The 14889-nt window shown below is 43.2% G+C and overlaps 1 protein-coding gene across 2 annotated transcripts in view; it reads left to right on the top strand.

Moving 5' to 3' along the window:
• Window positions 1-14889, top strand: part of pou6f2 (POU class 6 homeobox 2) — a 235235-nt gene that overhangs the window by 34003 nt on the left and 186343 nt on the right. For both annotated transcript variants that reach the window (XM_034167397.1, XM_034167390.1), the window contains exon 2: window positions 2639-2736. In XM_034167397.1, coding sequence (XP_034023288.1) covers window positions 2639-2736 — 98 coding nt within the window. The remainder of the gene's footprint in view (window positions 1-2638; window positions 2737-14889) is intronic.

Raw genomic sequence — 14889 nt, 5'->3', positions numbered from 1 at the left:
CTTATTGTGCATCTTGAAACAGCCACACCACTTTTTTCAGAGAGACCTGTATTTCAGCTGAAGTTGTTTGTGGGTTTTTCTTTGCATCCTGAACAGTTTTACTGGCAGTTGTTGCTGAGATTTTTGCTCAATCGTCTTTTTAATTTGGAATTTTTTGTGCATTGTTGAAGTGTACCTTTATTATTGTTTGAGTTTATTTTAGTATGTTGATTCCCGGGAAAGTCTTAAATAAATACTTCTTGTTATTTTTTTAGTATATTCGTTGCACTGGAGCATAAGTTGCAGGACCTCCCAAATTAATAATAATAATAATAATAATAATAATAATAATAAATGCATGGCTTATATTCCGGAAATATATTTCATTAATTAGCTGGTTAGCCCATGACAGTTTTTGTGTTATAAATCAATAATGTACCAGTTAATCTCACTTTGTTCTTAATGCTGCGTTTACACATAACGACAAGTCACGAATGCCACGAAGTATACATTCTTGGCCGCTGATCACGAATGTGATTATTTGGGGCAGAGGTGTCAGGTGTCCTCAGGAACTGCTGCAACCTGTTACCACACGTTACGATTAATGGTACATGTTGCCGGAGAATTATCAGGAACCATTACGCACGGTCAAGAATAGTGTTCCGCGTTGTTACGCACTATCGCGCGCTATTGCGCGTAACAGCACATCGTTAAGTTCTGTCACGTTGTGAACGAGGTGAGTTGTCTCCACACACACACCCATATTCATCCAACCGAATTCAGATCGCTCCAGTTTTTCAGAACTTTGTGACTGCATGCGTAGTTGGGCTCTGTGCCATGGAGTGGCACAGAGGAGGAGGACAGAGCCAGATGTGTGGCTTCATGCGGCTCTCGTGTCGCGCATTTTCCCAAACATCAGGCACATGCAGCAGGTGGAACACCTGCAGGAGCGCGCTGAAGAGCACTGAAATTTGACTTTTAGCCGACTTGGTGTCAGCAGTCAAACTGAATGTTGTGCAGCAGGGTTTAATTGTGCGCACGCTTCTTCCTCCGCTGGACTGGAGGAGGTGCAGTGATGTCGGGCAGCACGTGAGTCTCCTCTCGCTCCTCTGGTTGCTCAAACTCGTTCTCCCGCTCATCGGTTACAACAGCAGGTGGAACACCTGCAGGAGCGTCCTGAGGAGCTTCAGCAGGAACTGTGGAACGACATTTGGAGCCAAGTTTAATTGTGCGCACGTGACAGAAAACTGATTTGTCGTGGCGCGCAGTGAAATGTGACACCGCGTTACAAGTCGTGTCAAAACTTGACAGTTTCCGTGTCACTTCGTAATAACGCGTGACAGTTTGGGCTCCAAGAACCATCACAGGAACCACTACGAACGTTGTCACGTTCTATTAAGGATCAATACTCATCAAGACGGATCAATACGCTCAGTTGCGACCTCCACGACGTGAGACGAAATGAGGGTGGTGTGTGACATTCGTGGAAGATTTTTTGACAGGCAAAAACATGTTGCACGAATATCAAGAATATCACGCACCAACACGCACTATTAAGAAACCTGTTCAGATGCGTTAAGTCACATTAAGAATGTCAGGAATGTGTCACGAATGACAGAAAAATGACATTCGTAACGCGTCTTGCTTATGTGTAAACGCACCTTAAGTGAAAAGATGACGCCCACTATGTCTAACATGAAGGTGTACAGCTTCTCCCATGTTTTCACTCGACAGTTGCCACAGCAAATCTGAAGTAGATCTGTAGGTTAAGTAAAGCCTATAGATTGTAAAATCATAGAGTTGCACTTTAATTTCCCACATTTTTGGAGTATTGTTGCTTTAATAACATCACTTTTCTGTTCTTTTAAAGAAACACCCAAAGTACCTTTTACCTTATTATTTTTGGAGTGTATTTGATTGAAAAACATGAATGAGATGTTACATTTTTGCAATATTTAGTCCTCTTTCTGCTACTCAAGGCTTTGTGTAGCTGGACAAGATCAGGGTCAGAGGCTGAGGGACAAAGTATTTTCTAAAACAGTTGGGACTCTGCCTGCTGCTGAGAGATCCTGTTGGATAGGGATTGCTATGATATCCAACCGTCTGTGTCTTTTATATTCCCTGCAGCTCTCAGCGAGCTTATTATCATGTCCGTGTCTGCTCCACTCCCACTCTGCCCTCATAGCAAACAGGTCTAATTGTGCCATGTAGCTGCAGGTCTCAGACCGTGGAGGGGGGGAGGCAGCGGGTTTGGATGAGTGATACTTGGTGATGTAAATGGCTGAATAATATGGTCCCAGCGTTTGCTGTTGAGCGTCATCTCTCAGCGGTAATCCAGGCCATGAGGGACCCGCCAGTATGCATCATCCCTCATCAATGAGCCTCTCCACTGGTTAGTAATTTATTCACTGCTACAGCGGGTATTGATAAAGCACTTAAATACAGATTCTCCCCCTCTCCGTCCCGCCCTCCTCTGCTCTCGGTGTTGTAATATCACAGTGTGGAGCTTTGTGAGCACTGGCATGTTTATCTGCTCGTATTGTTGTGCTCATCTAAGTACAGCGCTTCTCTCATTCTTTGTTCTGTTTTTCTTCCTCTCTCTCTCTCTCTCTGTCTCTCTCCTCTGTTTTGCATCGATCTTTTCCTCTCACTTTCTCAGGAGCTCATGATGGTTCAGTGCAGTCCGATGCCAGCAGCAGTCCTACGGAGCAGAACCAACTGAGCCAGTCTCACCCAGGATATCCGATGGGTCCACAGGTGAATTCTCAGGCTGATCAACTGAATCAAGTGCTTTGCAAAAATCAACACAGACCACAGAGAAGCCATGCAAATGTTCACTGGGTACTTGTGGTGGTGGGATGCACTCAGTGGGTGATTTCTTAATCATGACACCAGGCTGCTTTTTATATATAACCTTCAGTTAATTCAAAATGCTGCAGCTAGAGTACTGACGGGGACTAGAAGGAGAGAGCATATCTCACCCATATTGGCCTCTCTTCATTGGCTTCCTGTTAATTCTAGAATAGAATTTAAAATTCTTCTTCTTACTTATAAGGTTTTGAATAATCAGGTCCCATCTTATCTTAGGGACCTCATAGTACCATATCACCCCAATAGAGCGCTTCGCTCTCAGACTGCAGGCTTACTTGTAGTTCCTAGGGTTTGTAAGAGTAGAATGGGAGGCAGAGCCTTCAGCTTTCAGGCTCCTCTCCTGTGGAACCAGCTCCCAATTCAGATCAGGGAGACAGACACCCTCTCTCCTTTTAAGATTAGGCTTAAAACTTTCCTTTTTGCTAAAGCTTATAGTTAGGGCTGGATCAGGTGACCCTGAACCATCCCTTAGTTATGCTGCTATAGACGTAGACTGCTGGGGGGTTCCCATGATGCACTGTTTCTTTCTCTTTTTGCTCTGTATGCACCACTCTGCATTTAATCATTAGTGATTGATCTCTGCTCCCCTCCACAGCATGTCTTTTTCCTGGTTCTCTCCCTCAGCCCCAACCAGTCCCAGCAGAGGACTGCCCCTCCCTGAGCCTGGTTCTGCTGGAGGTTTCTTCCTGTTAAAAGGGAGTTTTTCCTTCCCACTGTAGCCAAGTGCTTGCTCACAGGGGGTCGTTTTGACCGTTGGGGTTTTACATAATTATTCTATGGCCTTGCCTTACAATATAAAGCGCCTTGGGGCAACTGTTTGTTGTGATTTGGCGCTATATAAAAAAAATTGATTGATTGATTGATATAAGCATATATTTTTACCCATCGTGTCACAGAAAAAGACAGTAAGTGAAAATGTGCGTCAAACTCTTCACTGATGTCATATTAAGAGGACTGTCTTCAATCACTCGCTGGAAAAGAAAGATGTTTCGACATTTATGTAGTTAGATCAATGATATAGCAATATAAATCTGCTTGCAGAGAGTCTTGATACTCTCGAAGTATTATATGGCACCATGTTCCACTTCTGCCCACATTTATGCCAACCTCTGGTTCTAAAAAATGAAGCCAATGTGGAAGTGGCATATTGTGCAGTTCCTTGAATGGCCACTTGAGGCTGGCTCCAAAAGCAAGTTATTCCACACAGAGCCCCATGTTAAAATCTCCAGCCGTACAGCAGAAATGAGCATTTTAAATTTCATTGTCATTCACAGTACTTTTTTTTCTGGTGTCATGTACAATGATAATAATAAATTCTATTCATTAGCTGAAAAAAATAAATAAAGTTTTGGTCTCCACAGCCACTTTCTTCATTCTTGATGTGGGGTTATGAATAATGAATAATTAGGGGTAAGAGCTCTCTAAGTGGTCAGCAGGTTTTAGGCCCCACTGGCAGAGAATGTTGGCTGTGGACACAACAGTGTTTATCCTTTTTTAGTATTTTATTACAGATGTCTGAGGTAGTATACCTGGCTGTACAGTTAACTGAATGAACAGACTATCTAAGAAGTCTGTGCACCAGTATATCTCTTGATTGAAATTTAAGGATTATTTAATTTTTATGTTAGCACTGGTTAGCGCAGATTAGTAGGCATTGATAGCTTGTGTACGTTAGCTACATTGACAAGGCTATATAGTTGATATCTTTTAAGCCCAAGCCACCCATGATGAACCATCCAGTCCACAAAAATATGCATTAATTAAACAACCATACCAAAGTTAGCCTGTTAGATTCAGCTTGTTGGGCAACTTCAAAATGGGGGGCATGTTTGTCCCACCCAGGTTATGTCATTCTTGCCAAAGCACCACCTCTTTTCCCAACAGGTGGAGAAGAGAAGCAGTTTTCAGAAAACCTATGGGTGGAGTCATGGAGGGTTTGACCTGTGTATATATACGTCTGCGTTAAGTACATATAAAATATTAGTTTTTTTGTTGTTGTTGTTCTTTTATTGCACAGCTAATCCTCACTGAAAGATGCATGCAGATCCATTTCAGCTGCAAACTTAAATTGTTTTGTCATCGTACATCATCTTCAAAAGTAATTGAATTGCAACGCTAATGAGCTGACAATACAGCCCTTGTCAAAACAAGCAGGCGAGCAAAGAGCCAGAGCCTCCAGCCCTGTTAATAGCTCAATCAGGCAACGTCCTATCTGATTGGATTTATTGGCCTGGTGGCTCGGTGATGTTTAATGAACATCTATCTCATTAGTGCTCAGTGTCACTGCTGATACACACAGAAGTGTGTGTGTGTGTGTGTGTGTGTGTGTGTGTGTGTGTGTGTGTGTGTGTGTGTGTGTGTGTGTGTGTGTGTGTGTGTGTGTGTGGGTGGTCGTCTTTAATGAGGCCATTCTCCCAGAATCTGGTGATAATCATCAGGGTACCTCAAAAGATGAAGCATAAGTGCACCCTGTGCATCAGTGAAGCAGCGATAGCAAGGTATTGTTTTCACTGGTGTGTGTGTGTGTGTGTGTGTGTGTGTGTGTGTGTGTGTGTGTGTGTGTGTGTGTGTGTGTGTGTGTGGTGTGTGTGTGTGTGTGTGTGTGTGTGTGTGTGTCTGTTTGTGTCTGCGGACAAGATGATTCAAAAACAGTTCAACAGAGTTCATTCAAACTTGGTGGGAATATTACTTGGATAGATATCTAGAGGTGATTAGATTTTAGAGTAGTTTGGTCAAAGGTTGACGAAAACTCACTCACTCTCACTCGTCGTCAACCGCTTATTAGGGACCGAGTCACCGGTGCCCCAGATTCAGCGGGGGACTCCAAAGTTCCCTTTCCCAGGCCACATTGACCACCTCTGACTTGGGGATCCAGAGGCGTTCCCAGGCCAGTGTGCAGATATAATCTTTCCACCAAGTCCAAGGTATTCCATGGGGACTCCTCCCAGCTGGTCATGCCTGGAATACCTCCCTAGGGAGGCGCCCAAGGGGCATCCTTATCAGATGCCCCCTGGGCGCCTGCTCCTTTCAACACGAAGGAGGAGCGGCTCTACTCGGCACTCCTCACGGATGGCTGAGCTTCTCACCCTATCTCTAAGGAAGACACCAGCCACCCTCCTAAGAAAGCTCATTTCGGCCACTTGTACCCGCAATTTAGTTCTTTCGGTCATGACCCAACCCTAATGACCAAAGGTGAAAGTAGGAATGAAGATTGACCAGTAGATCAAGAGCTTTGCGTTTTGGCTCAGCTCCCTTTTTGTCACAGCATTATGGTAGAGCGAATGCAACACCATCCCTGCTGCAACGAATCTCCGGCTAATCTCACACTCAGTTGTCCCATCACTCATGAACAAGACCCTGAGCTATTTGAGACCTCATTCCCTTGGCAGAGGAGGCAATTCATCTGTTTCCTGTTGATAACCATGGCCTCAGATTTACAGGTGCTGATCTTCATCCCAGCCGCTTCACATACAGCTGTGAACCATTCCAGTGAGTGTTGGAGGTCATCGTCCGATGAAGCCAACAGGACCACATCATCTGCAAAAAAGCAGTGATGAGACCCTGAGCCCACCAAACTGGAAACCCTCCTCCCCTGACTACGCCTCGATATCCTGTCCATGAATACTACAAACAGGATTGGAGAAGACTTTACCAGGGCAGCTGAGTAGTGTGATGCCCCTCTAATTGGCTCTCTGGTCCCCCTTTTTAACATGGGAACCACCACCCCAGTTTGCCACTCCTTTGGCACTGTCCCAGACCTCAAAGCAGTGTTGAAGAGACGTCTCATCTAAGACAATCCCTCCTCACCCAGAGCCTTCAGAGTCTCTGGACGGATCTGATCAGCCCCCAGGGCTTTTCCACTGCGGAGTTTTTTGAGTACCACCAGGGAAATTGATGATGATCCCCCATCAGCTTCCAGCTCTGCCCCTACTATTGAGGGTGCTGCGGTCTAATGCAGGAGTTCTTCAAAGTGTTCTTTCCTGTGCCCGATTACCTCCTCAGTCAAGGTCAACAGATTCATACGTGATGTCATATATAGTCAAAACACCGTTAGAGAAATACGTATATAAATTTACTTGTCTATTTATATTGTTGTGTGTGGCATGTGCAGGGTAGGCATCAGTCTCTGATGCCTTTCATTTCTGTTTTTTTTTTTTTTTCAGTTGGGTTTATAGGACAGTAAATGAGTCATTCTGCTGTGAGTTGGAGTAAAGAATCAGCTTAATTAAAAAGCACTTTTCTGATTATGAATCCCGCTGATGTTTGGGGAAGAGATCAGAAGTACACAGGAAAAGAAAAGCATCTCAAGCAGCTGGCAGTTGGAGTCTCAGCAGGCAGCCCTCACCAGTGGCCGTCTAATATATTAATGCTGTCAGTACAGTCTGTGTGAAGCTAACACTTTTCAGAAACAAAGGTGCGCCGCATGCCGTACCCAATTCTTTTGTTCCTGGATCAATATGTTTTGATAGATTCTCGCTCCAGCGCCGGATATTGTTCGAACAACCATTATCTGATGCTAGTTTACCCAACATGAATCCACCTTCCTTCTGTTTTCCCACTCGCAGTTAGGATGACAAAAGTCTGCTATCTGGGTGATTATGGGCAATTTCTCAGTGCCAGAGCTGCCAAGTGGATAGAAGGGACCCATTCTCCCCTGATGGGCAGGAAGGATGGGTACTGCATCCAGTCTTTAGTGGGGATACTTCCCCATCCAGTGCCCAACACACACCCAGTGTGTGTGTGTGTGTGTGTGGTCCCTGAGAGACCACTTCTCAACATTCAGCTGTCTGGTCTGCCAAGCAGATTTCCAGCTGCACCTGAAGGAGGTGAAGGAGGGTAGGGGAGGATCCAAAGACATGACATGGATTGGACTACTTAGAAACTTAGAAACGCTGGCATGTGTCTGCCGTTGGCAAACCACTGCTGGTGGTGACTTTGTTGCTGTGCAGTGGAGTGGATTTGCAGTCAGGTCCATAAGTATTAGGACAGTGATTTGTATAATTTTGCCTCTGTGCCTCCCCCACAGGAGAGCTGAAGTGAAACAGTTGGGATGTTCTTATAGTGTTGACTTTCATCTTTAATTTAAAGGGTGCAAGAAAAAATTGAATTAACCAGTTAGGAATTACAGTCATTTTTATACACAGTCACTCCATTTTCAAAGGCCATAAGTAATCAAACTAAATGTAAGTAGTTAATATGAATTATCACTTCAACAAGTTTTCTTTAGACGTGGTGGATGGATACACAAATATTTACAAGTCAGTGGATATATCTTGGACTTCTTTAAATGATACAAACAGCATGCTGATGTATGGTAAATGTATTTGGATTAGAGAATTTTCAAAAAATGAGTGACTGTACAAGAAGGGGACTAGTGAGGGAAGCCACCAAGACGCCATTTTCTTAAAAAGAAGATGTGAAATTTCAGTTACAGTTTGCCAGAAGCCACCTGGGAAACTCGATCCTAAATGTTTTCTTACTGTATGTGTGGAATTTTCACTTCAGGTGGCAGTTTTAACCTGTTTTAAAGCTACAGTGTGTAGGCTCGAGTGTCATCTTGTGGTAAGGTTGCAAATTGTATTATGCTATCACCAGTCAAGATTCTGTTTCAGTTAATATTTTTGCTTCTTTAGAGATGGCAATTCATGCCCCCCTGCCTTCTCTTGTGATAAATATGTATGATCCTCCATTTTATGAAGATGACACATCTCAAACTTGTTAGTGTGTACTAGCAACCAGTTGACAGTGTATAGGGGAGCAACCACTGGTTTCTCTTCTTTTTTTTCCCCAGTCTTTCAGTTATGCTGCAAAATACAAAAGGCAAAATACATATGTTCCCCTTGGGCTACTGCAGCAAGATGGAGGTGCAACATGGTGGCCTCCACGAGGGGGCCCACTCCCATGTGGATAGGAAGAGTTCATTCTTAGACTTAGAGACTTCAGTAAAAAGCATCACAGATGTTGTCACAGAACAAAATATCAATGCATTGTACAAATAGACAAAAACAGAATAAAAGCACAGAATACCAGGCCAAGGTGTGTGATAGTGATAAATAGGGGTTTTGTTAAAAAAAAAAAAAACTATCGATAACTGTCTCTGTGTCTGTGTATACACAACATACAATAAATAAATAAAGGACACAGGATATTGCACATATGAAGATGCTACAAGAATAAAGTTGCTACCAGATGCTACAGTGTATTCCATGTCCTACATTCTATATTGTACAGTTCTTTCTGTCGATTTGTATTTAACTGTCTTATTGTGGCTGGGTAAAAGCTGTCCCTGAATCTGTGTGTTTGGCTACGGTCCCATCTACCTGAGGGCAGGAGGGAAAACAGATTGTTAAAGGGATGTGATGTGTCCCTGATTATCTTTCTTGCCCTGGACAAGCAGTGCTGTTCTGCCAGTTCACCAATGGTTGGCAGCCTGGCCCTAGTAATCTTCTCTGCTGCCCTCACGACCATCCCCATTGCCTTCCTATATGCAAGGCTGCTACTTTCATGCCACATGGAGAAGCTACTGGTTAGGTTAGGTTAGGTTAGGTTAGGTTTGATTCTAAGCTTAAGAAAATGCTTAAATTTGTTGATGCAGCTAATATACATGAATGCACAGGTGGTTGTGATGATATATTCCAGTTCTGCTACTAAATGTCCCTAAGTCCTCCATACTGTAGCTTTAAAATGGTACATCAAATCAAATCAGTTTTATTTCTATAGCGCCAAATCACAACAAACAGTTGCCCCAAGGCGCTTTATATTGTAAGGCAAGGCCATACAATAATTACGTAAAAACCCCAACGGTCAAAACGACCCCCTGTGAGCAAGCACTTGGCGACAGTAGGAAGGAAAAACTCCCTTTTAACAGGAAGAAACCTCCAGCAGAACCAGGCTCAGGGAGGGGCAGTCTTCTGCTGGGACTGGTTGGGACTGAGGGAGAGAACCAGGAAAAAGACATGCTGTGGAGGGGAGCAGAGATCAATCACTAATGATTAAATGCAGAGTGGTGCATACAGAGCAAAAAGAGAAAGAAACACTCAGTGCATCATGGGAACCCCCCAGCAGTCTAAGTCTATAGCAGCATAACTAAGGGATGGTTCAGGGTCACCTGATTCAGCCCTAACTATAAGCTTTAGCAAAAAGGAAAGTTTTAAGCCTAATCTTAAAAGTAGAGAGGGTGTCTGTCTCCCTGATCTGAATTGGGAGCTGGTTCCACAGGAGAGGAGCCTGAAAGCTGAAGGCTCTGCCTCCCATTCTACTCTTACAAACCCTAGGAACTACAAGTAAGCCTGCAGTCTGAGAGCGAAGCGCTCTATTGGGGTGATATGGTACTATGAGGTCCCTAAGATAAGATGGGACCTGATTATTCAAAACCTTATAAGTAAGAAGAAGAATTTTAAATTCTATTCTAGAATTAACAGGAAGCCAATGAAGAGAGGCCAATATGGGTGAGATATGCTCTCTCCTTCTAGTCCCCGTCAGTACTCTAGTTGCAGCATTTTGAATTAACTGAAGGCTTTTCAGGGAACGTTTAGGACAACCTGATAATAATGAATTACAATAGTCCAGCCTAGAGGAAATAAATGCATGAATTAGCTTTTCAGCATCACTCTGAGACAAGACCTTAGCCTTTCGACCAAAGGCTTCTTCTGCTTCACTTTGGGCTGCTGCTTGTGTGCCGAACTTCTGGCTGTAATAATAAATAAATCATTGCTACATCTAAATATTGTGGAATTGTCTTTGAATGTGATTCCCTTCTATGTGAGGCTGTCTTTACTGTCAAGCCTGGCAATCTCATTTAGTTTGACTCGCAGACGAAACGTTCAAAGAGCGCCTTTGATTATATGTTAAATTTTGTTTAAAGAGAAAGATTAAACATGCCTCGCTTGCGTCGAACAATCATGTCGCTTTTGTTATTATCCTTTGAGAATTCTTTGAGCTGCTGAATCATTAATTCCTTTTTTTTTAAGTTAATGGTAAAGGTCATTGTGCATGCTCTCAGTACTGTCAGCTGTTGCCTTTTTGTTATTCACTGTTGTCGTGTATCAAAGCATACTGCTATCCAGGATGTATGATCACGTCTGCTTTCCTATTCCTGCAGCAGTTTAGACACACTACCAAGTATTCATTTGTTTTGCCAGCGCTGATATTTTGCACTGAAATATCTCATCGTGCTGCGACGTCAAGCCCACCTGACCTGGTAGCTCTTAAATTGTGATCGCACGCGTGTCAGAGCAGGTGCCTGCGCCGCATGCCGTGTGGGGTTATCACAGTGACACGGCTGTCACCTAGGCGCACCGGGGCTGGGAGCGCGGCAGGGCCTTCGCACTAGCCGCTGCACTCTGCGTCCACGGAAAACAAGCTGACAATTAGAGTTAAAGGCCTGCGAGTGGAGAAGTCAACACAGTGTAGCTGGGCTTACTGTACCGTGCAGCGTCTGCAACGCTGGTTACCACGAGCACAACACAAGCTGACAGCGTGCTTTTATGAGCTTTATATGCCCAACAATTCAATGTTTTAGCAGTAATTTTGTTGGGTTTTGCAGCACGTTACGTATTTCCTCTGACAACCCACTTTGACGCACTCAACCACTGACATAGTATGTAGTATGTAAAAGGATTTTATCAGAATAGATTTATCGTGTCATTCCCACAATGCATTGGTGGAGGTTTGGAGCCACGGGATAAACATACCCATTTCTGGCTGAAATAGCTTGATGAAAAAATGTGACGGTGTGTTTCCAAACCCACTTCAGCAGAAAATACTTTTGAAGAGATCTTCTACTGTGTAAAATACCTCAGAGCAATACTTCTGATAACATATCTTTTCCTCTATGGGTACGACTGCCGCAATTCCACTTTAACTAATAGGAATGAATGGATCGACAGAGAGGCGTGAGTGATGTGTTATATCCCTCATCAAAAGGGTAAAGTACCGCTACGTTTCCCTAAAGCGCTGTGTATTTCAGGCACATTTCTGCGGTAGCGGGGAATTGTTCAGTGGGATGAAACATAAATCACTCTGCGTCCCCGTGAAAGAGAAATTGTCAGCTCTTTCACAAAGATTGGATTTGATCACTGTCAGTATCAACAGAAGTGAGTTTTGACTGTCAGTTGGTGACACAGATTTCAACAGGGAAAACTGCGGTATTCATTACCGATTACGTCATTTTAGTCACAGCTTTATGTACAGGCACGTTGGACCTTGTTACCGCCACCATGGAGGTTAGATTTTGCTGCATTTTGATTATTACTTGGTTGTGTTAATCAAAGGTGGATGTAGGTTCAGATGGTGGTGGTGGTGGTGGTGGGGTGGGGGGTTGTGACTTGGAAGGCATGTGCCTACTATTGGAGTCTGGCAACAATGAAAATTTGACAAGTCTGTAGCATTTGTCCTTCATCCTAAGGGAGCCAAATACTGACTCTCTAGTCCTTGATTTTGAAACAAAATTTTTATGTTAAACAGTTGAAATCTTCTGGAAATCATGCAGCAGTACTCATGAAACAGCCTTTATTTCTTAAATTTCTTAAATTTTATCACACTTTGGGTCAGTGGCTTAGTGCAGGGAAGTGGGGGCAGCAACCTCAACCCTACCCAATAGATCCACTACTGTTAATAAAAAAAAAAAAAAAGATTTAATTTTCATGAAACTGGAAGGAAGTTTCATGAAACAGGAAGATAGATGGCATTACATTTTGGTGCAAATCCATGATATTAAGTCTTTTTTCTTTAAGCATGACAATATACGTAAGTACTGTGGGCCTCTATGCTCACTCCATGCTGAGGTTATGTCAGTTCTGGTGCTCTGGTGTCGTTATCACCATCACACACCCAGGCAGACAACCAGTCCATCCTCATCTCTCAAAAGTAACCATCTGTCTGTTGCAGCTGGGTGAAACATGGCTTTCGTCAGCCGTTATGTCCTTCAAAATGGAGGCACTGGTGTGCTGGATCATGCACAGAGAACCGGGTCACTTGGGTAAAATATCACAGCTGACGTTTCCTCACAATTCCAATGATACTATAGTAGAGAAGCTTGAATCTTCGACTGGACTTGGTTGCTTGACCCAAGGACGTTTCACTTCAAATCGCAGAAGCTTCCACAGCTAAAATTCTTGCTCTGGTAGTCTGACTTCTGTCTTAACCCTTGTTGAGAAGAACCGGAGCCACAAAAGCTGGAGTTTTAAACCTAACCAGACCCCTCTTACCGAGAGGCAGACTGCTGTTGGCTAGTGACTAAAGTTAGCACCCTCCTAATGATAGGGTAGCTGTCCCTCCTAACAATGGGACTGACGCCTCTCCTGACGGCTCTCATGATGGCTCTCCTGATGATGTGAATGACTCATTACCATGAACAAAAGACTGAAATTGCTTTGACCTGAGTACCCCATTGTAAACAGGGTCAAGACAGAAGTCAGACTACCAGAGCAAGAATTTTAGCTGAGGAAGCTTCTGCGATTTAAAGCAAAACGTCCTCGCGTTAAGCAACCCAGTCCAGTCGAAGATTCAAGCTTCTCTACTATGGAAACCACCTGGACAACTGAGAGCCTTCACAGAAACATTCCAATGATAGTCTTAATCTGAGGCTCCCTAACTATCCGATTCGACACAAAGTCATTCCAGCAGCCCCTGAGGATCCTCAGAAGAGACCTAGTACCAAACACAGTCAGCCATTGCCTTAGTACACTGGTTAACACATCCATGTCTTTTAACCTTCTTTTTCCAACAAACATCTCCAAACAGCTCCATAAGCACTTCCCAGGTGTTTATTGATCTCATAGCACTGCTGAGCAAAGCATATCTACAAGTTAAACACTTTCACTTCACACAGATGCACTTCTGATTGCCAAGTGCAGGAAGTCATTGAAAGCCTGAATCTTAATCTTGATCCACAACAGCCTCAAACCCAGACACTCCAACTCCTTCTGTTTCTCAGGGTTATCATTGATTCCACAAATATTACAGTATCACCCACGAAGTTAAAGTCAGACAACAAGGCAACTATGTCTGGTCTCCACAACCCTACCCAACACTCGGTCTATGAAAGCATTGAACACATCCCCAACAAATACCCAGAGTCACTGGAAAGAGGTGAGAGATTCTGCTGAACTCACAGTCCCTTAGAGCAGTGGTTAGCCTCAAAGTTTCATCAATACACTCATCCAGAAGAATTTCATTCTCCTGCAGAGATTTCAACACAACTTTAGGTTTAGTCATTGACTATTTATAATTAATTTATAATTGCATTTCCATCTTTGTCCAATTACACATAAATCATGCACAATTTTAAGTATTTTCAGACTTTTTATTACATGCCATTTTACTAAATGTATAGTGTTATGATCATTACAGCATGGGTGGAGACTTGGAGCAACAGCACATCGGCTTGCAGCTTTGCTGACAGCTGGTAAAGAGTTGGTTCATTGATTTAGCTTTCATCTGTTGACTTTGATCTGTTGAGATCATATATACAATTATATGAGTATTATAGGCATACTAAAATGTTTTTTATTATTATTATTATTGATTATGGATGTGGCTGTGATCTTTCCAAAGGACCTTTGTATATTATTACTGAGCAGTAAAACATATACTAGTAGATTTGTGCAGAAAATCTATTCCAAGACCAAAAACAAAGATCTGTATGGTTTGTCATGACGTATGTAGAATTTTTAATTCATGATCGATAAAACTGGAAAACATGACATCAGCCACATAACCTGATTGATTCAGTGTCAGACATTAGAACATTGCTTCAATGTAAAGATGCGTTACACTTTTATTTGAATACCCGGAAACTGTGCTTCAGATGTGTTGAAATGAGCTTCTCTTTACAAATTTTGTCACGTCATATTTAAAGAAAAAAGGAAGTCCATTATAGGCCCTGAGGCCTATTGGTGCTTATCCCCGGATAGAGAGTCTACCAACCTCCTTGGATAGGACACTAGTCCAACACAGGTTACTTCTCCAGTTAAGGCCAGCACCCATTTACAGCTGGATGGATCAAGACATGGACATAGACAAGTAGCGTCACTGGGA

Source organism: Thalassophryne amazonica, chromosome 1 (assembly GCF_902500255.1).
Source record: "Thalassophryne amazonica chromosome 1, fThaAma1.1, whole genome shotgun sequence".
Taxonomy (NCBI): domain Eukaryota; kingdom Metazoa; phylum Chordata; class Actinopteri; order Batrachoidiformes; family Batrachoididae; genus Thalassophryne; species Thalassophryne amazonica.
Note: the sequence above shows the minus strand (reverse complement) of the source record. Positions and strands in the feature narration are given on the sequence as shown.